This window comes from Lampetra fluviatilis, chromosome 12, assembly GCF_964198595.1.
Source record: "Lampetra fluviatilis chromosome 12, kcLamFluv1.1, whole genome shotgun sequence".
In the NCBI taxonomy this organism is placed as follows: Eukaryota; Metazoa; Chordata; class Hyperoartia; order Petromyzontiformes; family Petromyzontidae; genus Lampetra; species Lampetra fluviatilis.
This window is the reverse complement of record NC_136286.1, coordinates 11,933,892-11,956,317: the sequence shown is the minus strand read 5'-3', so window position 1 is coordinate 11,956,317 and position 22,426 is coordinate 11,933,892. Positions and strand designations below refer to the sequence as shown.

At 44.0% G+C, this 22,426-nt stretch overlaps 1 protein-coding gene across 3 annotated transcripts in view; it reads right to left on the bottom strand.

Moving 5' to 3' along the window:
• SLC4A11 (solute carrier family 4 member 11) overlaps nucleotides 1-20,321 on the bottom strand; it is a 39,018-nt gene extending 18,697 nt beyond the window's left edge. For 2 of the 3 annotated variants that reach the window (XM_078861235.1, XM_078861238.1), the window contains exons 1-8: nucleotides 20,211-20,321; nucleotides 12,587-12,778; nucleotides 11,846-11,883; nucleotides 9,840-10,077; nucleotides 7,465-7,546; nucleotides 4,319-4,442; nucleotides 3,486-3,755; nucleotides 858-951 (exon numbers count right to left, since the gene is read on the bottom strand). In XM_078861235.1, coding sequence (XP_078717361.1) covers nucleotides 858-951; nucleotides 3,486-3,755; nucleotides 4,319-4,442; nucleotides 7,465-7,546; nucleotides 9,840-10,077; nucleotides 11,846-11,883; nucleotides 12,587-12,778; nucleotides 20,211-20,229 — 1,057 coding nt within the window. In that variant the 5' untranslated portion in view covers nucleotides 20,230-20,321. Of the gene's footprint in view, nucleotides 1-857; nucleotides 952-3,485; nucleotides 3,756-4,318; nucleotides 4,443-7,464; nucleotides 7,547-9,839; nucleotides 10,078-11,845; nucleotides 11,884-12,586; nucleotides 12,779-19,264; nucleotides 19,325-20,210 lie in introns of those variants that run through there. The other variant, XM_078861236.1, reaches the window with a different exon arrangement.
• Nucleotides 20,322-22,426: the final 2,105 nt, after the last annotated feature.

The window sequence follows — 22,426 nt, the reverse complement described above, 5'->3', positions numbered from 1 at the left end:
GTGGGCAATCATGGATAAAGACTTGCTGCTCGAGCTTATTGTGCCATGCTATAATCACTCGTCATCGTCACCTCGACCACTAGCATCATCACCCCCAGCACTAGCATTAGCATCATCACCATCACCATCATTACCAAAAGCATCACCATCATCATTATCATCAATTATCAATCCACTATTTGACGAAGATTCCCCCCCCAATGCTGTCAGTCCCTCAGACTTTGCAATGCTAAAAATCTATCTCGTTCCCGTTAACTGATCTAATCCCTCCATCACAGCAGTTTTCATCCTCGGAACATTTTCTTCATCGCCAAATGCTACACAAACCGAACCGCTGGGGACTTAGTCCACGCACGGCACGACAGCGAGCTCGAGCTAAGTTTTTCAGAGTGCAGCAAGACTGCACATCAATGGCATAACCATCAATCATCTATCACTCCATCAGTATCAACCCATTGCCATCAACTCCATCACCACCATTATTGCGCCCGTGTAATTGCAGGCCATGTTACGGCGATAAATAAGTAGTCGTTATTATTCATGGTGGAAGGCTGCGGATGAACGCCGAGTAAGAAGAGGATTTGTTTGTGCCACTCCCATCCATTCAAAAGCCACGGGAACAAAAGTTTCCGGCAACGGCAATTTTTGCGCATGGCGGACCCAAGCCAAAAAAACCTCTATTACGGATAACAGGATTACCTTATAACAGCAGCAATCTGTCTGCGGATAATAGGAATGTCCGCAGAGAGATTCTGGCCACGTTTAACGGGGGGTGTGCAGATTAAGAGAGAGGAGAGCTTGCGCTCTAGTACGAATCCCTACCCAGGCTCACCGGGGCGGTGACCTGGGAAACTCACCGTCCGTGAAGTCTGAGGAGTAGTATGGCAGCCTGCGACGGATGTCTTCCCAAATCCCCATTCCAGGAATAGTGCACACAATACTCCTCTCAGTCTGTGCACACACGGAAAGGACACGTGGTACACGTTAGTTTGTTGTCCTTCCCCCACACCTCCGATTAGCATGGGTGGCTGCGTAGGGTGCGAAAGAAGTTGAACATACATCAAGCACAAACTTATATTGCGTCTCCGACATCTAAGTCAGTGCCAGAGTTAAAGCGAACTGGGACGCCAAATGGTGCATAAAGATTGTTTGCTACCATCAACATTTCCTTATTTTATCTAATGGCCGTTTGCTAAAACATTCGTCCAAATTGTATATTTATTTTATGAACACACTTTTCATAATGTTGCATTAACTTTGACATGTTTTTTCACAGCTGTCTGCCAACAAACCTTCAACCCAACCAAAAACAGCATTGGGAAATCAAACGTACTAAAACACAGATGATCATATGCAGTTTTGCAAAGAAAACCACATTTATATTTGTTTCTACGTGAAAAATCACACTAAGGCAAACAGAAATTATATTTTAATTTTGGAGAATGGTCTGGGATAGATATACAAGTAAATTAGGTTTTGTGCAGCATTTATTCACCAACAGTCTTCATCTCTGCCAGGTGGCATAATCCCAATAAATAACATTAATATAACACCGCACTGCCATGCATGACCAGGAATTGGAAACGCCTCTCCACCCTGTAAACAGCCATTGCAAGGCATAGCATGTTGATAATTAACATTGGAACGAGCAACATGTGGACTTTTTTTGTTAACGCACCACACACTCACTCTTGTGAGTATTATGGAGTGGGGGAGGGGTAAGAACATCGCGTATATGGATCAAATATGGCTCCTAGCTTGGCCTGTGGCAAGGAAGTAACTCGAATCGTATGCATGGGCTGGAAGTAGCCATACCTGTCGACCCCTTATCAGTGTGTACCTTATTATGCATGGATCACCCTGCATATCAACATTGAACCTCTCTGCGGTTGCGAGAACATTTGCATATTTGCATCCTTGTGTGTGTGCTGGAACGCGTGTAACTTTGGTTCAGCGCCACGTGAGATGTAGTCACCCTTACCAGTAGCTTGGACGCAGGATTTCACGACCCGCATTACCGCTGCTCATACAAATGTTGCAGCGTTGTTCAAGTATGCGTGTAGGGAAACTGATGTGTGATCGCGTGACGCATTTACATGCCAAGCAATGTTCTGAAGTCGCAATGAATGGTTGCCGTCTGGCCGTGTGAGTAACATGACTGTCAACCCCTGATCAGTGCCTAACCTTATTAGACCAATTCAGACCATATTTGTCACCCTGTTCCCCTTATAAATCTCAACGTCCATCCTACAATGTCCCATCGCAAGGGAGAAACAAACAAATAGACTTTTTTTGCCCGTATTGAAACGGCTGTACGCCGTATGGACCTGAAAACTCAATTCCCCTGTACGAGAGAATACGGCTAAACCGTGTGGGTTGACTGCTGAGTAGCTCATGGGATCAAAAAACCACAAGGGGCGCAAGAGAGCAAGGATGGCACCAGACGACAAAAAAGTAGCCGAAACAGCACACAAGTGGACAGACGATCGCACCGAAAACTTGCTCATGTCTGGGAGCAAGTTTGTCCAATTAAAGCCACTTTAACAGGCGCCAAATGATAAATGTGCACTTGGTTTAACACTTTTTTCTCACATCCGGAAAGGAAAAGTGGCAAGTTTCACAACGTAACGTGCCGTTGTTGGAGACTTGCAGTGGTGCTGCTGCCATCTTTGGGTTAAAGTAATTAACTGCTGATTCACCGAAATGGGCTTTTCAATGTCATTAAGATTTCCCCCACCCAAAGCGATCACATTAATCGTTCTCTCCCCAACATGCCAAAAAATACATATTATATGTCTTCTACGGACGACTGTCGTTCCTCCGTCGTTGGTACGATCAACTTCAAGATTCAGGAGGTGACAAATCAACCATCCTCTCACTCGTCATTCCATCAGCAGGTTTGTGCAATTCCTATAAGAATATTTACACGCAGACCTAGGTTGGCATAATGAGCATGTGCACCGACCTGAAGAAATTAAAGGGAAATACAACCCAAAAAGCACAAATTATGTGCATTGGTACCTCCCATGTCCCCCGAGTAGTCCAAAGTGAGCCCGAAAGCTTTGTTCGTAGACAAAAAGAACCTTGAAAGTTATAATCATTAAAGCACTCGAGTGACATCACTGCAATATCACTCCCATACATTTTCAGAACATCAATGAAGTGACATCACAAGGTCACACAACGATGGCATATTGGAGCGTAACTTTGAAAGTTTTTTTCTCTTCTCATTACCGGCGATTCAAATATTTGGTCAGGCATATAGGGAAAACGTTTACAATATATATTTTGTTGGCTTGCACCTTCCTTTGTTTGCAAGTATGTTAAACTTCTTTCGCACCGTACGTAGCCAACCGTGTTATTAGCTTCCGAAAGCACGTGATGCGCTTTCAGATGCTATATACACTACACCACTAACACTCTTGGCTCACCACCGAACAAAGATGGTCACTGCGTTACGCGGGTAGCTTCCTCGGTCACCTTACCGAGGACTTGCTGGAATCCTCTTGTTCCTGGAGAGATGGGCTGCCATCGGGCTGATCCGACTGCAAGGTTGCTTTGGGTCGCTCAAGCACGGGCGTGGGAATCCTGGAGTCTCCCTCCTCGTGCTGCGCCGTGAGGTCGTGTCGCCGGAGAAGGAGGGCGTGCTTGAACTCTTCGGGCGAGCGAGCCTCAATAAGTCGCTGACGGAACCCAATGTCCACGAAGATGGTTGCGAAAGTGCGGCCCACCTCAGTCGCCGTCTTGGTGCTTTTCTGCATTCAGACAGCCGCAAATAAAAATGTGCACTTCGTGCATACGCGACAACACAATTACAGGCCACAGGGCTTTTGTGAAACCGTCACGCGTACATTCGCCGACGCATTCGGAGAGAACTGCCGAATTTCTGTGCAAAGTTTACTAAACTAAGATGGCAGATTCACGACGGTGAGCTCAAAACCAAGCGTCGACGAAAAAGACATCCTCCGAAGCTCCTAGACAACAGCTCTCATGTTTCATAAAGCCTGCTGCTGAATACACACGCGCACGCGCGCGCAGCTGCACGCAACTAATGGATACAGGGCGAAATGGATTAATTCAATTTGTCCAGGGTTTATTTTGTATTGAGCAGCGCAATCCTGTTTTTTTCAGATTACTGCAGAACAAACAAACCCCTGGCTTCACAGTAAGAAAGCAAAACACCATAGAGAAGAAGACGACAAAAAGCATGAGTAACTTAACAACTGGTAGAATTTATATCCACTATAAACATTGCATGCGATTCGACAACAAGGCCATAGTCTGGTGTAAAAAAAAAAAATTGATGTGGCCAACCTACCGACTTTGGTGGGGCAAGAACCAGGATAACAAAGCGCACTTCACAGCAGTTCTCTCCCCAGTTCTGTGCCCTTTCCAGTCGAGCGATGCACACTTCCCGGTGCTGCAGCGTCATCTCTGTGCACCTTCAAAAAGCAGAAGCGCAAAAATTCCCGCCCGTCAAGATCGCACACACGGGGGCGACCCGTTCAGTCTTGTGTTATGAGAATAATGGCAGCGGGCTTTGTTGACCAGACTCCTGAGGCTTCAGGGAAATGTGCAAGTTTTTTTTTTGAGGCCACAGTAACTTCAGGAGGCCTAACAGGGCCTTGGCGTACACCTATTTGGGCGACTTCACATCCGTGGCAGGCCGGAAAATTAATGCCGTGTGCTCGACCAAATAACTGCTAAATTAGTCCACCAGCAGTTCTCCACATTAACCTTGTGCCTCGTTGTTAAAACTGTGCGCGAAAGCGCGCACGCACGCAAAAAGAGACATGTCGACATTCACCGCAGCATGGCAAGAGCGGAACGCAGTGAACTAGGATAAGAGGCTTCCTCAAGGCTAATAACCATGTTGTATATGTATATAGTATTCCTATAATGCATAACGAGCAGCTAATCTGTCCATTTATAGGTATGTGTTTTTGTCCAAAGAACCCCTCCTGGACCTCTCTACCAAATTCAAATAAACGAGGTGTCCGTAGAATGTTCGTGTTAGGCAGGTTATGTGAACAGTGCCAATATACTTTTTTTCTACTACGAATATGATCATTCAGTTTGGTAGTCATAGAAATGCTTGTCCACTCAATCGTTTACGATAGCGTGGTGTATAATGTTAGCCCCACAGCCCCATTTCAAAATCACTGGTAGGAACCTCCTGGTTACACCAGCCCACAGGGGATTATTGTGTCCGTCCGTCCGTCGTGCATCCAAAAAAGGGAGGGGTGGGGCTGGGTGGGGAGGGCGGGGAGGGGCTGGGTGGGGGGGCTGGTCACCCCGTGGTGCCCTTATAAAACTCAACGTTTAACCTACTCACGCCGGCTTGTGCCCGCCCTCACAGGCGGGCATATTTGCGGAATACACCACGCCGCCGTTGACCCTGGCCACTGACCGAACAACCCAACGTTCCTACCAACTCCCTCCGCAGGAATGTGTTATACTCCAAAAATTGGTGAGGGCCAGGTGTGTTGATTGTTGGTGAATGGTGTCAGGTGTATCACATCACCCCCATCCATAGCACAGGCTGCCCCCGTGAGCATGCAATGATATATACAGTACTGTGCACATATATACCATATTCGATTTTGACTTGTTTGCATTTGTTCACAAGGGCAAGAAACATTCAGCCTCGAGCCGTTTCACAAGAATGACCCGCGGAGAACCTTTGTAAAAACAAATAAAGTTACAGGAGAGAATACATCATAACGATGCAGACAACGAGGAGCAAACACATTGAAGAAGAACCGCATTCAAGTTATGCGCCACTCAAGTCTAAATAAGTTTTCTGATTCTGAAGTAACACGTCAGGCGATGCACATCAACACCGAAGCACCAAGCCGCGCCAACCTCCGTTAACCGCGTGTGCAGGGGACGTAGAGCGCATCAGAAATGCAACACCGACTCGCGCGCCCTTCGCTCACCACATGTGGAGGAACAGGGACGTATTACATCACGGGAGGGATTTAAAATGGGCCGGGGGAGGAGTTGGTGCCGAAACTGCGGAGTGAGCTCGTTCCTAAAGTGAGGGGCGGCAGCGTGAAATTAAAAATTTTCCCCCACCGGTGTTCGGACTCACTCTGGGTACACTCAGCAGAAGTCGAGAGGCAGTTAAGGCAGAGTGACAAGGCCCGGAGTGAAATGCAGTCACGGAGGTAATTATTAACGGATTTGTATCTTGGGGAGTATTTTTTTTTGAGGATGGCACAGGTGGAACAAGCGTTTCAGGACGGTCTCTGAGGCCGGTCTGTAGATTACTTCACAGGAGTCAAACACAGAGAATGGTAGCTTTGACAATGTCCAGTCAGAGACAGAGCGGAATATCAAATGGTTGTTTCTGGAGAGAAATATTTTTTTTATTTTTCTTAAAAATATGTTCTATACGAGCCTGAAAAGAGATTTCGTAATCAAGGATAACATCCATATATATTAAATTGTAAAAAAAAATATTTTGCTGAGAGTGCAAAGACAATTTAAAGTGGAGAAAGGGGGGGCAGGTGTGCGTCGACTCCAAAACAACATTCATTTCGTTTTATTTGCGTTGCGGACAAGTCTAAAGGACGGCCAACTCTAATGACAGGGATTCAAAAACCCTGTTGGAGTTGGCATCAATGATCGTGCAAAGGTTTATATCCGAGTGGATCAGAAATTTTCTTAGGGCGTTGACACAGAGTCAGAACAAAGTGGGGCCCAGGACATTGCCTCGAGGTGAAACACCCTTCACGCGACGGCAGTTTTATCAGATGAAATGTTGTCCACAGAAACAAGCTGAAAATGGTTAGATAGACGTAACAAGAGACCAAAGATTATTGCCAGGTTGGAGAAGTTGAAGCAGGCCAATCTACCGAGTTAGGATGCCGTGGTATACAGTATGAACAGCTTTAGAGAGGCCCAGGAAGAGAATGATGGCCCACGCTGCTCATCATCAAGACTGCTGGAGCCAAAGTCGAGGGCAGAGCACACCGCCAAAGTCACGCTGTAATTTTTCACGAAAGCCAAAATTGTTTGGTATGCAGCGGATTGTTTGATCGGACGTAGTGGATGATTTGCACTGCGAGTAAATAACCTCTCAAAACATGTTGATGAGAGGGGAAAGGAGTGAAATGGGGGCGATGGTTGTTTGGATCGTCTGTGGCAACCCCCCCCGCCCCCCATTTGCGGAGAGGGGGGCAAACAAATTCATAGGGAACATTGGCTTCCTCCAAGACAGAAGAGGTGTCAAGCGAAGAATTTTGGTTAAACGTGTCCGAATCGGGAGATAAGGGAGGAATTTGAATTCCCCGAAACCCTCCAAGGTTGCTAAATGCTGAAGGCTGGGAGGCTGCATATCAGGAGCGGGGCTGGGTTGGTACGAGCTGTTGAAGATATGGCCAGCAGAGGCAGATGTTGCGAGTCTATTCTCTCGTGATAAGCAGCGCTGTCTCGTGTTGTGCCTGCTCCCCGACTCACAGCACGCAGAGCCACGACTGCTGGTAGTGAAGGCCCGATGGGTTGACCGTTACAGCCTGGATTGTCTCAGAGAGCAGGTGCACTGTGCAGGAATAGTCACACACACAGAACATCACAACGTTAACACCACAACACTCGTTAAGTTGTATTTTGGTCCTCTGATGCATTTCAGGGTTGTACCGCGTGTTGTTCGGCACTGTATGCATATTGGACTTTTTTCACCCTGTACATAGCCAACTATGTTAACCGTCAGACGTTTCGCTCCAAGGGCTGGGGATTTCAGTTCACCATTTCTCGAAGAAGCTCCCAATTACCAGTTCTTCAGGTCGCTGAAGAAGCTCCCACCACATTAAGCGAAATGTCAGACATCATGCAGAACATCAAGCGGTGAAACGTGAACGCACATCGAAAAGCAGCGACGCAGCACAACTAAAAAAAAACCTGCACACGTGATTTGATTTTAATCTGTGGCATGAAAATAACCTGCAAGCAGTGCTTACTCATTATCCCTTACATATGCATATTATTGATAAATATATGCCAAATGTCAACATCCCCTGCACTTGCATGTGTAAAAATGCTTTCATGGCTCATTAAAAAGATAACCAGTGTACTTAATAAAAAATATAGGTTACTAAAGAATTTAATTGGGGACTGTATTAAGTGCATTAACCGTGGTATAGGATCACATTTATGAAAACGAAAGTATACAACGTGAAAACGTTATGCCAAATCGAGATGACACACCCAAAATAAACCCTGAAAAATGCTGCGATTATCTTTCAAGAGCCTTCGTAATATGTTTTGTAAAACACACATTATCCATCTTTCGACGACACATTTCAAGTTGATGACAATTACAGTAGAAGTTTGTTTTATGTATTCACTACGGCTCATTTGGGGTGATTGCACCACAATGTGAAATATATATTTTTTAATGTTAACATCCTTCTCTGCATCGAAAAGGCAGAGGCTACTTCAATTCACATGCTCATATTTTGTTTCACTCATTACACAACTCCTAAGAGTATCAGGTAACCGTCAGACCTACTTCTGTTGGCACTACTCTTGAGCATCACCGAAACGAAACCAACACCACTTTAGTATGTACAGTACAGATATGGGCATCCCCGCACCTCCGTTTGGCGCGGTTGGCTACGTACGGTGCAAAAGAAGTTCAACATGAATACGTGTGTACAACGTACTACTACTAATTTATGAATGTAATCGGTCTTGATAAAAAAGTGGGGGAATTAGCTATGGTCATGTGGTAAAAATCGATGGTGACATCTTTTCTTAATTCAATTTCCAAGATAAAACGTTGAGATTAATATACAAGGGGATTCTGGTAATGTGACATTGATACATTTTATCCGGGTAAACGTTACAACACGAGCATAGATAACCAATGACTAATGTGCACCAAATTAAGGTTTAATTCAGACATTGTAAACATAACGAAATAATCGTATCAGATATTACCGTGTTATTATATTTAAAAGTAAAATATTGCTTTAAAATTAAGTGTGCGTACGCAAGTTAAGGGTGGATACATCTTAAAAAGGTGTAATAATATGCTTAGCAATGGTAATTTAAACACGAGAATTGATTCCGTCGTATTAGGACTCTAACCGGTTACAATCTGACGGTGCTCGGTAAAATAACTTCTGGGACCCAAGAAAAACTTGACAAAGGCGGTCTCGAGAGGGGGAGAGATATATTCCTTGATCTGAGAACTTTGGAGCAAGTTGCATAAATCAGGTTATGTTCAGAAAGAGAGGCCATTAGTCTCGTAAACCTTATGGATAAAAACTAACTTGCCATACATGTTGCAATTATATTCACCAAATTAGGCAAGAGAGCAGATATCTTGCTGGACTATTCTACATTAGCTCTGCAAAAGCATAAAAACAACGGGAGATTAATAACGTCCTGGACATTTGTACAAGAAACCAAGTTTGAAGCTGCACGTTTTAACCAGATTGTCAATGTGATGTTCACTACCTAAACATCTTTCCTTAGATCTACATTCTTGTAGATGCGCACCGTTTATAAACAAACTTAAGTCACAGGACCGAATATTTAAGTTCAATTTCGAGTACTAATTCTAGGCAATTTGAGAATTCCTTTGTTTTTTTTACATTGTTAGAAAATTCTAAAATATGAATGTAATTTATATTGCAGCTGCGAAATCAACGTCAAAGCACTGCACAACATGCGTCCAATTGCAATGTACGTTGATGAAGTGGAGACCAAATAGCAGCAGACCATTTCAACTCAACCACGTGTTCATTTATTGCACAGCTGACAAGCAAGCCACTTGGGCATTTTCCTCCAGGCAGCATTCAATTCCAACACAAACAGAAGCCACCAACCAGTTCCATGAAGAGAAGCCTGGGCCATGTCCGTGAAAAGCGCTCGCTTGAGGAGGGAGCAGTGTGCATCGCGGAGCTCGGCGCACGCGCTATCTTCCAGCACGCTCTCCAGCATGTGGCACAGTGTCGACTCCAACGATCGCGACGGAAGATCGAGCAGCACGGCCGCCTGGCTAAGGAAGCGGTCCACGTCCCGACCTGCGCGGACTTCTTCCGAAAAGTTTTTGATTTTCACGCTCTGCGGACCACAGGCATTTGGGTAGCGAGCATTAGATTAGAGCACGCCACGCAAGTAGAATTGATAGATTTCTGGTGCGCTCCACAGAACGTATTGCTTCTTATTCTTAGTGTGCAATTTCAATTTTTTTGGTCCTAATTGCTTTCCGTTCCACGCCAATCCCAGGTCCACGCCGCATTTCCGGATATCCTACTCGACATTTATCCACCTTTTCCTAGTGCAGGGGTCGGCAACCTACGGCTCCGGAGCCGCATGCGGCTCTTTACGGGCTGCTTCTTGACGATGTGTACGTATGTACAGTATGTACTCAGATGCATTGCGGCTCTTGAAATACTGAATTTTGTACCGAATTGGAAAGAAATGGCTCTTCTTGTTATTTTGGTTGCCGACCCCTGTCCTAGTGCTTCCCTATCTTTTAACTCCTTGTTCTGCACTCTCTTACAAATGTAAATCTGCATTTCTCCTCCCCACATGTAAAACCATCTCAATTAATACTTCATTTTCTCTGTAATGGGTACCACTTACACCGAGGTATCCCTTATTGCATTATGGTCTCGATTATTGCCGACAACTACTTAATGAAAATCATGGGCAAATTATATAACAGATACTGAACATGTATGGATGTATGTCGAACTTCTTTTGCACAGTACGTAGTGAACCGTGCTAATCGGAGGTGCGGGGAAAGAAAACAAACTAAACAAAAAACACGTATACTTCACATATTAGGTTATTAAATAATGTAATGTAAAGGCCTGCTGTTGTGCAGACTGTTAGCTGCACCTACAATGCGTTTCACTTGAGAAAACACTTCTGGATTCAAGGCAACCAATCAATGTCTTTATGCAGTACTTACAAACAGAAGAAGCATTGTGTTTTGCATGCATGGTATTTTAGTAATATAGGTTATGGACCATGCCTAGTGACAATTGATTTCATTTATAGACCCAAACAACTTGTAATGCACACGGTATTCGCTACATCTAGAGGAGAGAGAAGACTCCAAGGAGGCGCAAAGAACCACAGGCGTGCGGGGAAGGCAGCGGCGCAGTGAGCCGGTGCCAACAATTGCCCAAGTTCTGCGGTCCTCAATATATGAAGGTGTTATCGGCCAATTAACAAGTGTTTAGACGTGCGAGGAAACCAGAGGACCTGGAGAATACCCACACACGCGCGCGAGGGGGAAACACTCGATCCCATACAGACGGAACAGGCGGAGCCCCACGTTCCCCGTACCGCAATCGACTGGCGAGACAGGGTACGGAGTCTTGACGCTCGCGGGAAGGGATTTTCACATCAAAGCAGGTGGTGTTAAGATGTTCAAACAGCAAATAGAAACCTTTTGCAAGGAATCATGTCTGCATTAACCACACGTAGTTGTGGTGAACATGCAAACAAACATGCTCTGCTAATATATGGATTGTCCTTGAAACTGATTGGTCTACACTAGAGACAGCCTTATTTAGGGCCTAGTCTTATCAGTGTAAACATCTTAACAACTGATTTATTGCCAGAAAGGGTAAAACCTATTCTTATTTTTTCATACTTTGATACTGGAAAAAAAAGGTCCCATTTTGATTTTCACATCATTTGTGCGATCAACAAACTCTTGCTTTCACAGTGCTGGGGTCACAGGCGCACACAACGACCAATGCCCAAAAATTGGTGTTTATAAATGAGCTGATATTTGGATTTATTTAACTGGAGTACTATTCTATATATTGCAACCACTACTCATACCAATTATGTGCATGAGAAGGTACAGTACCTTTCTGGAAGTGCACAGGAGAGATACATCTTCGGCTTCTATAAATACACACAAACAATATACAGTATCACATTACAATTCCATAAAACGATGTTGCATACATGTGCACACTTGCTGCTTTGCCCTTGTGTATGTTGCCTGAATGCAGGAGCAAACATGGTAAACTGGCCAGGAGGAGAATTCCAACTGCTGGCTTGCATGATGCAATAATTTACTTGGGAGAATTGATCACAATTGACCAAATCATCAGATTCCATGGAAGAACTCGACTGAATGAAGTGGGGCAGGAAAATGCTCCACTCTTTCAACCGTCGGGCCAGGAAAAACGAATCCGCGACCTGCGCAGTGCAAGTCCAGAGTGCCAACCATTACATCACGGCAGCATCTGTAGTCAACTAAAAAAAAATGTGTCTACATACGTGGCGCCATTCTGGCACAAATCTGCCACAGAAAGTGCCGTCATCACATTAATACACAACATAAAAAGTGAAACTTCCATTATAATGTTACATATATATACACACACTATCTATGATTGTAATATGGCATAGGGAAAATAAATTTTTTTAAAAATCATAATCTTTATTTATCCTGGAGAAATCCGATGAGCTATGAAGCTCTTTTCCACAGATGTCCAGTAGGGGCAGGTGAGAATACAACAAACAATACAAAAAAACAATACAAAATGTGTGCCGGCTGAACGCGGCTACAAATTGCTCGAGCGTCGTTAAAAGTACTGACCAGTCGACTGGCTGAGGTCAAGCGGGTTCGGACACAGGACGGTGAAGCTGATGCTCGGACGAGCACCACCAACAGTGATGCTGATGCTGGGCCGACCGCCGCCAGTACGCCGGGTGACCTCTTTCCTCTCCGGCTCCTCTTCGGGGATGCACGGGCCCATGAACTCGTTCTCCAGCTCCATCTCTACGGTGTCTACGACGCGCGAGCAGAAACAACACCGGCGGATTGTTATTTGTGCGCGCTTCTACGTATTCACGCAACGCTTTTCTCTCCATTCCCATTCGTGGAATTTGTGCGTGGAATATACGCTGCGGCACTGTACACATGAAAACGTACGGTCGATGTGGTATCACAGCTTCAGTGTTTCCTGTTGGGGAATTGGTGGTGTAAGTGGTGCGCTATGAGCCAAGTAAGAGGAGTTCAATTCCTGGCTATTGATAACAGGTCCCATATCTCCACTCAGCATCTCCTTAACCGAACCGCATTGACTTGTATGGTGAAGTATGGTCAAACAACCCCCAGAAATGACGTGTGGAGTCCTTCATCCAGCAGTAGATTTAAACAAAGCCAAGTTAACTTCAGATGACTCTTTATAAGATGAAAGCTTACGTTGTATTTGTTATCTAGACGGGTTAACAATGAGACATCTGTAAACCTTCGTAGTAAATATTTTCAAACTGCAGATCTTGCAGTGAGCAATAAATACATTTTCACGCGTACCAAATCAACACAAGCGTACAATGTATAATTCCATACTCGAAAGTACTTGTCAGCATGGTATTATGGATCCATATACCGCTGGGAGACATCAAGACAGAGCCTGAATGCTTGCCATGGGAATCTGTGTACTCGGATGCATCAACACATATTAGAAAAATACAGTGCTTGTACGTAACAATCAATACTGTGTACGATGTTTAAATAATGGAGCTCAAAACAGAATCTACGCTTAACTGCAATTTGTTTTACTGAGATAACGATGTAATACGTATTTCTACAGCAATAGGAAACTATTATACTCTCGACAGTCATTAAAATTGAAACTAAATAAGCAGTGCTTAAATTGATAGGCCAAGATCTTTGCAAAAAGGTGTGTGTTCAACGAGTATGGCGTTTCGCAAAAATAAAACGGACACATGAACACATCTGGACGTTTTTAAATATCGCCACCGCTTCCCCCCCCCCCCCCTCATCATAGCAGAAATTAACCTATTCACTTTCCAGTCGTGAGCAAAACCTGCAATTCGTGGATTAATGCAGGACCGCGTCTTCGCCTGTAATCCCCCGTACACCGCGGAGGATGGAAAACACGTTACTGGCGGACAGACCGCGATCCGTGCACGAGGCTGATGCTGGAGAGGCTGCTGAGCAGAACTGCCGGGATGCTTTGATTTTTTTGAATAATTAATTTAAAGACATGCTTTTTTTTGTTCATGTATGTGCTATAAAGAAGGGTCATCGGCCCTAAGGTCGCTCATTATACATGTTTCATTGTTCGAGTGTTATTTGACGCAGGTGTTAAGAGTTGATTTTGTCACTATGATATGGCTCGTGGTGGAGAATGGGAGAAGTGGTGAGTGTGGTGGAGGGGAGGGGTGGTGGGAAGTCGTGGTAGATGTGGAGGTAAGGGGTGGTGGGTTGAAGAGTGATGGAGGGGAGGAGTGGTGGATGTGGAGTGGTGGATTAGGAGGGGAGGGGAGGGTTGGTGGGTGTGGAGGGGAGGGTTGGTGGGTGTGGAGGGGAGGGGTGGTGGGGTGTAGTAGGGGGCTCGCCTACGAGGCAGATGCCCTCCAACATCAACGGAGAAGCGACACTCACAATAAGCAGAGTGCCCGGCAGATAAAATTCAGCAAGTTGGCTCAGTAATGAGCACAGATGGTGGTGCATCTCAGTCAACCCATGGCGCCTGGGTCTGCCCCTTGACCTGCACCTAGCATGGCACAGCATGGATTTTTCTCCGGGTCCTCCGGTTTGTATCGCCACATTTAGAATCAACATCACGTGTTTAGAGTATTTGGCTGCAATGCATTTCCACGTGATGAACCACTTCGTAGAGCTATAATTGTGGCCGGGTCGCATTTGCAAAAGAGCTGTATAGCTTAGTGTGCCTTATCTGGTGAAATACAAAGTTTAGCATGGCACTTCGCGTGTCCTCAAAGTGCACTTTGCCTGGCACAAACTCCGTGGTGACGTCACCGCCAACGAGTGGCGATCAGCGGCTGTGTTAAGTGTTAAGGAGTTGTGAAGGATAAAACCCCGAATAACAAGGGCAGCAATTTTTTTCCCAATTCTGTAGAATAAAAAAACTAAACTGAAAGGTTTCAAGAGCGGCAATGCACTGTGGGTCCTTGATAAACGCCAGTGACGAAGCCCTTGCAGAGGTTGATGACCTCTGGGTAAGACGAACCCTCAAACGGACACAGGGGCATAAGTCAAGTGCAGGGCAATGTCATTCTTTATTTCCTATTATTGTGGGGAAGAGTTCAAATCTGAAAGTTTTTTTTTTAAATATCCAAATTATCGATATGTAGATCCGTTCAAAAACTGTGTATAAACACAACGCAACCTCTAATAGTTTAATAACCTAGATTTGAAATTTTAGTGACTGCAGGGATCCATACTCTTTGGTTCTTTCGGTAAAGTCACCGTGGGTAGAAAATAAAATAAATCACGACGTTCCGATCGCAACACAAGCGACCGTCATTATTTAATTTATTTTATACTTTACCGAAAGAACCAAAGAGTATAGTTTAATAACCTTAATTCGCATCAGTACACCCTTATAACGAGGTTCAACTTTGCATCCTTATCAAGGTTAATCTTTAAAAATGTATGAAGGTAAACTCGACATATACATGTAGATATGGAGGAATGGGGATATTGCACACGGAAATTATGCAGAAGCTAATCAAGTAAGTAATAACATGACTTGCACTTTAAAATGTGTGGACAAAAGCTGACCATTTTCTTGACCGATATTTAAAGTGAAATATTTCACCGATTTTGTCGACGAGACGAGGGTGATAACGAAAACTTATTAACAATTGACATTTCAAATCAACGTCCTATTTCTCAACGTGTACACTAGGAAGGGTTGTTTACCCCCCCCTACTTAAAATATTCCTGCCTGTGAAAAGATATGCAAAGTACAGTACAGGAAATAAACCACAGTACAGTACGAAACTTTTCATTGTAGCTTTCTGATAAGTGAACACAAACGGGTCACACACACAATCAACGACTGCACACACTGCTAGTATTGCTCAGCACCTATACGACGATTTCCCGTCATGTCACGCAATGCAAACCACGTAATTTTCTACGTTTCAAAAAACACAAGAAATATGCTTTTAAATGTTTGCAAAAGTCGCTTGCTTGCCGGCTGTTAATTCATCTCGAACGCGTGTCAACACCATGTGCATCTTGGCCTAAAACGTGTAAAAACTTACAGACCGCCAATCTACACATTGCTCAATAGAGTACCCTACAGCATCTAATCTTTTCCGACAACTTGCGCACACGACGGGGGTTATAAACTTCGGGGTCAAGGGAGACCACCACCACGGGCGGCGCCACACATACAATTGTGTGTTATTTTTAATCAGTCTGGCTACCGTTAAATACTGCGCAATGAATTAGTTACGGCATTGAGTCGAACCGAAGCCGAGACGATAACCTATCTGGGGCTCCGCTTAACTCCTGCCACTGTGGGTGACTCACGAGCAAAACGCCGTCCACGTTAAACAAGTTAACATTCTTAGACGTTAATTAAGTGGGCACTCAACTAAGCCACTTAAAAAGCGGTGGGCCTGTTGTTGTTCGAGACAAATTTGATGCTGATTGCACAAAAATATACAATTGCCTTGTTCATGCCTTTCCAAGTCCCTTGAGGTCACATTGGCCGTTTATAATAACACGAACTTATTTAATTGGATTAAAGGCACGCTTCTCATTTCGTTTTCGGTTTTATAAAGCAAACGTTGAGCTAAGCTGCTCCAATCTGTGGCATTCCTACCTCCCGTTGATTGTGTTTTTAAATTTAAGCATATTTAATATCCGGTACTGTTAATTACACACTATTTTCCCCTACAATAACTCGACTGTATACGCTTTCACAGTTATGTTTCGTTACAGTTAGTTCGATAAACACGCGTATCATTTGAATACATCTACAATGTACAGGACTGTGCAGCATAAAATGTTTTTTTTAAAGTCACAAACCGTACACTGCTTAACATGAACACCAGCATCGCTTCACTTCGCTAAAGCACGGAACGTCTGGTCAACACGTTGGTCCCAACGGTCCCAGCCATATACCAACGGCTTGTTTCTTCCTCGTGTGTACATTCTCATGGCTGTGCAACATTGAATTATATGAAGCCCAGATTTGAAGCTTTCGTGACTGCAAGTATTCATATAGTCTTAGGTTATTTCGGTAAAGTCACGTAGGTAAAAAATTTTAAATTAAATTTAAAAAAATATATTTTTATTTTTTTACCTACGTGACTTTATCGAAAAAATCTAAGAATATATGAAGCCCCCCTTTTAGTACGGATTATACGCCCGTTGCAATGCGTTTATGACGGTGTGTACCGTCAAATTGTCCATTTGTTAAATGCGTTATCCTGTTGTTCAAAGTTGACGAATATGCAATCAGCAAGTGAGCATCTTGTGGGTCTAATTCTGCAAGGCACATGACCAAGACCCAAATGGAAGCACTATGTCCATGCGTTTGGTTAGCGTATAAGATGACCATTATTGTGTTCGGATGGAATGATCTTGATGAGAAATTTACATACATGTGATAAGTAACTAAGGGGTCTGTACACACTTTTGTAAAGTGTTTATTACCATTTTTTAAGAATAACGATTTGAAGCATCGTTCCACAAAGGATATTATGCGACACGTTTAGTACCGTGTAAAATGCATTTTACCCTGAGAACTCAGAATATCTTTATGAATTTGTTCTACGTCATCTTAATAGATGCATGTTGGAGTATATATTTGAATAATTATTTAACTTCCTTTGGGTTCGGGTTGCACAAGCCAGCCGTGGCATTTGATATATATTATATTAAATTGTTATTTTTGCAAAGACAATACTGTACTGTATATCTGGGGTATCCATACATTGAGACTGCATATCAACATATATTTAGATGTTTGCACAGGTTATACCAATGAAAATTGTATGTCTTACAGACTACTTCTGGAGTAATAGATAAGTTAACAAGTTTCTCAGATAATATAATCAAGGCAAGTGTACGCTTCGTCTTCTATAACGACTGGGCCTCTCTATGTATGTATATATATATAAATCACTCTTCCAATTATAAGTATGAGACACTTTATATAATAATCCCATGATCTCGTCAACTGGATACTTGTGTAAACTTTCTATCCTCTGCCCTGTCCTTCATTGGAATCGTGGTGAAAGTAAACGACACTGCGGTCGACATTTCCTATCCACATCGGCCACTTGAACACCGCGACTAAATCACCCAACACAATGGGACACGCCAAGAACTCATCACATCTCAGATGCCACCGTCGGGCAGAGAGAGCCTTGCTACCCACTGGAATTGGACGACCACCAAAATCTTGGCAAGGCGCTGTAGGAGTATCAACAAAGTTGAGCGTCGCCCCTTCACAAGAGTTCAGTGTCCCCCCCATTTGATCGAGTTGCTTCCACGTTAAGCTCACGACCACTCATTCGTGTCAAAAACAAAATAGAACCCAATGAACGACCGTCATGCAAAAATGTCCCGAAATGCTGCGAGGCTTGTCCTGGTGTGTAGTTAATCAACGTCACTATTTTTTGTTAATATAAAACAACACAATGATAAACACCAAAAAGCGTAAGAAAAACAAACCACCGATACGCTATACACGATCAATCAATCGCTCCAACGGAAGAAGAGAGAAGAAAAACAAATCCGCAAGCAATTGTCGCCTTCGCCAACAAACAAATCACATAAGTTGCCCACAACAAAAAGGACGCTCGTTACCTGCGGCGGACCCGTCGGAGGAGGAGGAAGCCGTGGACTTGTGCTCGTCGGAGCTCCCACGACGAGGAGGAGGGATACTCGTATGGGGACTCATCAGTGCACCCACAACAATCACCCACAGCCCGTGCAGTCGTCAATTCGTGGTGGTGACAGCGGTGGTGGCCTCGCCAACCGGGGGACGGACGGACGCGTTTCACGTGGAATCTCTATCGACCACACCAACCCACGTCGTTCCTCTACCCGCTGTGTTATACACACACACACTTCACTTATATATATAGGGCTGCATGTATGGATCGCCGACCTAGAGTCATCAAGTGGTCTCGCACATTTGCTCCTCCCGTAAGCCGTAACCTTTGGCCACGCACAGATGATTCATGCGACGTTTTAAGGCGCTCACCCACCCCCCCACACACCACCACACACTTGCAGCAACCACGAGGTACAATATATATTAGTGCGCGCAAAACAGACGCATTCGTGGTGTTGTAATATCATAAATGCACGAAGATTGTAAAGTGTCGTGGTGATGGTGGTAGTGGCACCCGTTTAGTTTTTACTTCAATGGCCAGCGCTTGTGGATGGGGGCGATTGCGAATTAAACATTTGGACGCAACTCGCCTCGATTCGAACTCCTAACTAATGTGGCAAAGCGTGCGACAAACTCACCTTTCATCTCTCCGTATCTCTCCGTCTCTCACACTGCCACCAACTTAGTCTGGCTTCGTGTGGTAGTTGCTGCACGAGGAGAGGGCCACGCGTATTTATAACTTAACCTCCATGCGATTGCTTCTGTGCCAAATGCCTCGTACAATTAATTCTGCATTACCGCATTGCATGGGTTTGTGTATGCGCGCGTGTGTGTGAAGCGATATTGTTCATTGGGTTTGTGTGTTGGTGGTGGTGGGGGGGGAACTTGACTTATTAAATACAAGTGGGGCTAACAAAAAAAAACCCCATTACGATTAAACGAGATTATTAAATCAAGGAGTTATTTAATTTGAATGCGATTAGGTAAACTATTATTATTGCTAGCGCCACTCCCATCCGATAACCATTGATGGGGCTTAATTGGTGTTTGTGAATTTGATGTTGACGCTGCCTCACGTCGTCTGCACAACGGTGTCGTAGTAGAATAATAAAACCATTGCGGTCACCAAAACTCAAACATTGCCACCCACGCCTTGTGGAAGCCTCTCATCCGAAAAACGGACTTCATCTTCGTGGTGTGTTCTGCTCTGCATGTGCTTTTGCCCATCGTCTCTGCCCTTTCCAAAACTTCCAGAAAATCCCGAGCTCTTTGTGGTTGTCCTGTTCACAGGCGAGCTCCACACTTTTGCTATCCCTCCGGCGTGGACGCAACGTGGAAACGAAACCACGACGCTGTTATTTGACCTCGCACTTTACAAACGGGGGTGTGTTTACAGAGTCATCGGCGTATATAGAAGACATCACACACTCGAACAAAGGCGACCGTGGAGAAAACGACGTCGCAATTGGTGTTCGAAGCCTCTCCTCCGAGTGTCTCACCGCAAAGTCTCGACAAACTCATCATTTTCGCGTAAGATGTTGGGAGCTCCTTGCTATCACGACACACAACTCTCACTCGGCTCACCCGTCGTGAAGAGGATCATCGTTGGAGACTCGCCGAAGCGGATTGCCTCCACTCGAATGGATTCGCCGCACTTGCAGAACGGCAACACGCCACCCCACCGACCACGAGGACAATGCCCTCAACCTCCCCGCTGCGTGTGGACAACGAGAGTCGCGTTTCTTTATTTAGCTCTTTAATTTTTTTTTGGAGACTGGCCAGACGTGTTGAGCGAGTGGTGGGCGAGCCGGGGCCCTGGTGACTGTTACCCACCCTTCGCCCCACCAATACGCAGGGGGGCCCACCCAATCGCAAATTAGCCCGACTGCACAATGCGTACAAAAGGTGGTAGAATGCGGATGGAATTTCAACTTGCCCAGGGAGAGAGAGATAGGAGAGTGCCACCCACCCCGACTTCTCCAGGAATCGAACCCGGATGTGTTAAGCACCGGCACGCAGCCTCTTGAGACACAAAGATGCAATTGTGCTTGGCCCCGCTGACCAAAGTAATAAAAAATAAACTTATTGCTGGTGCAGTGCGCAGTCAACTGCCCTATGCCATGCGTTAAATAACAACCTCGATATTCTTGGTTCTTTCGGTAAAGTCACGTACAAGGGAAAGAATAATCAAAACTTTACCGAAAGAACCAAGATTATGAATCCCTGCAGTCACGAAAGCTTTAAATCAAAACAACCTCGATGTTTTCTGAATGAAACTCGTGAAACAATGATGGTGATGATAGTAATCATCAGTATCGTTGACGAGAATATATTTTCTAATGATTACTTTGGGTCATGTATAATTTCGCGTCCTAATTGGGAACAACATCGAGTAAGGGGGAGGGTAACATGCCTGTACGATCAGCAGCAGTTCAACCAGCATTGATTCAAGTAAACCTCACTAATTAATGAGTAGATACTTGAGTGTCGAATTTGTTAACAATGTTTGCTGAAATTATGCAAGATGTGTTTTGTATGCCATGATTTTCTTGGTATATGTGGTCAGACAGATATGTGAAGGAGATATTGATTATTATTGGAAATAATAAAATAATAAAAATATAAAACAGTAAAAATTCTCACGACGTTTTGACTGCAACAACAAGCAATCATCATCAGATGTGAAATCCACGGCAATAAAATACAGTCGAAACGTCGTGAGAATTTTTATTGTTTTATGTTATTGTTATTTTATTATTTCCCTTCTACGTGACTTTACCGAAAGAACCAATAATAGGAATCCCTGCAGTCACGAAAGCTTTAAATCAAGAGATATCGCTTGTTGATGACAATGGTATAATCGTCAACGTTTCAAAGGGTTCTGTATTACTGTTCATGCAATAGGATATGGATAATCACTGCAAAAGCGTACATTTATTTAGCACATTTACATTTAAATGACGTTTACCAGAACACGTCTATTTATTAATGTCCCAAATACTCGAGGAGGAATTCTGGCATAATTATTTTTTCTGGAGTTTGTGAGAGAGAAAAGAGTTAGCTGTGGAATATTGTAAACTACATATTTTATTTTATGCATCGGCTTTCACGACCATTTTGATAGACAATTAGCTTATTTTGGGTTAGATCGTGTTAAACTTTGATTATGAGTTTAACTTAGATTATTTATAACTTAGATTATAAGTTTAACATTGCAATGTAAAGCGCCTTGGAAAAGGATCTGTATGAATCCGAATTAGAATACAATTATACCACACGATGTAATTCACAATAAACGAAATATATGTCAAACTACATTTTTTTACATTTATTGACATGCCATCTACAGAGGGGCGATTAAATCAGTTCTTGTGCAGGCAGGTGCTGGGTGGATTACGAACATCGCAGGGCCATGAGAGAGGTCAAGTGGCTTGGAGAGGCCTTCATTAATCCAGCAGTAAATTGGTCATGGCTAATGAACATCTCGATTTAAAGCTTTCGTGACTGCAGGGATTCATCTTCTTGGTTTTTTCGGTAAAGTCACGTAGAAGGGAAATAAAAAAATAAAAAAATAATTCTCACGACGTTTCGGCCACAACGCAAGCAGCCGTCCTCAGGTGAAGAACAGCGTCTTTCCGACAGACCTGTTCTTCACCTGAGGACGGCTGCTTACATTGTGGCCGAAACGTCGTGAGAATTATTTTATTATGTTTTATTTTTCATTATTTCCCTTTTACGTGACTTTACCGAAAGAACCAAGAAGACTAATGAACATCGTTTGGCAAACCGATTGCGACACG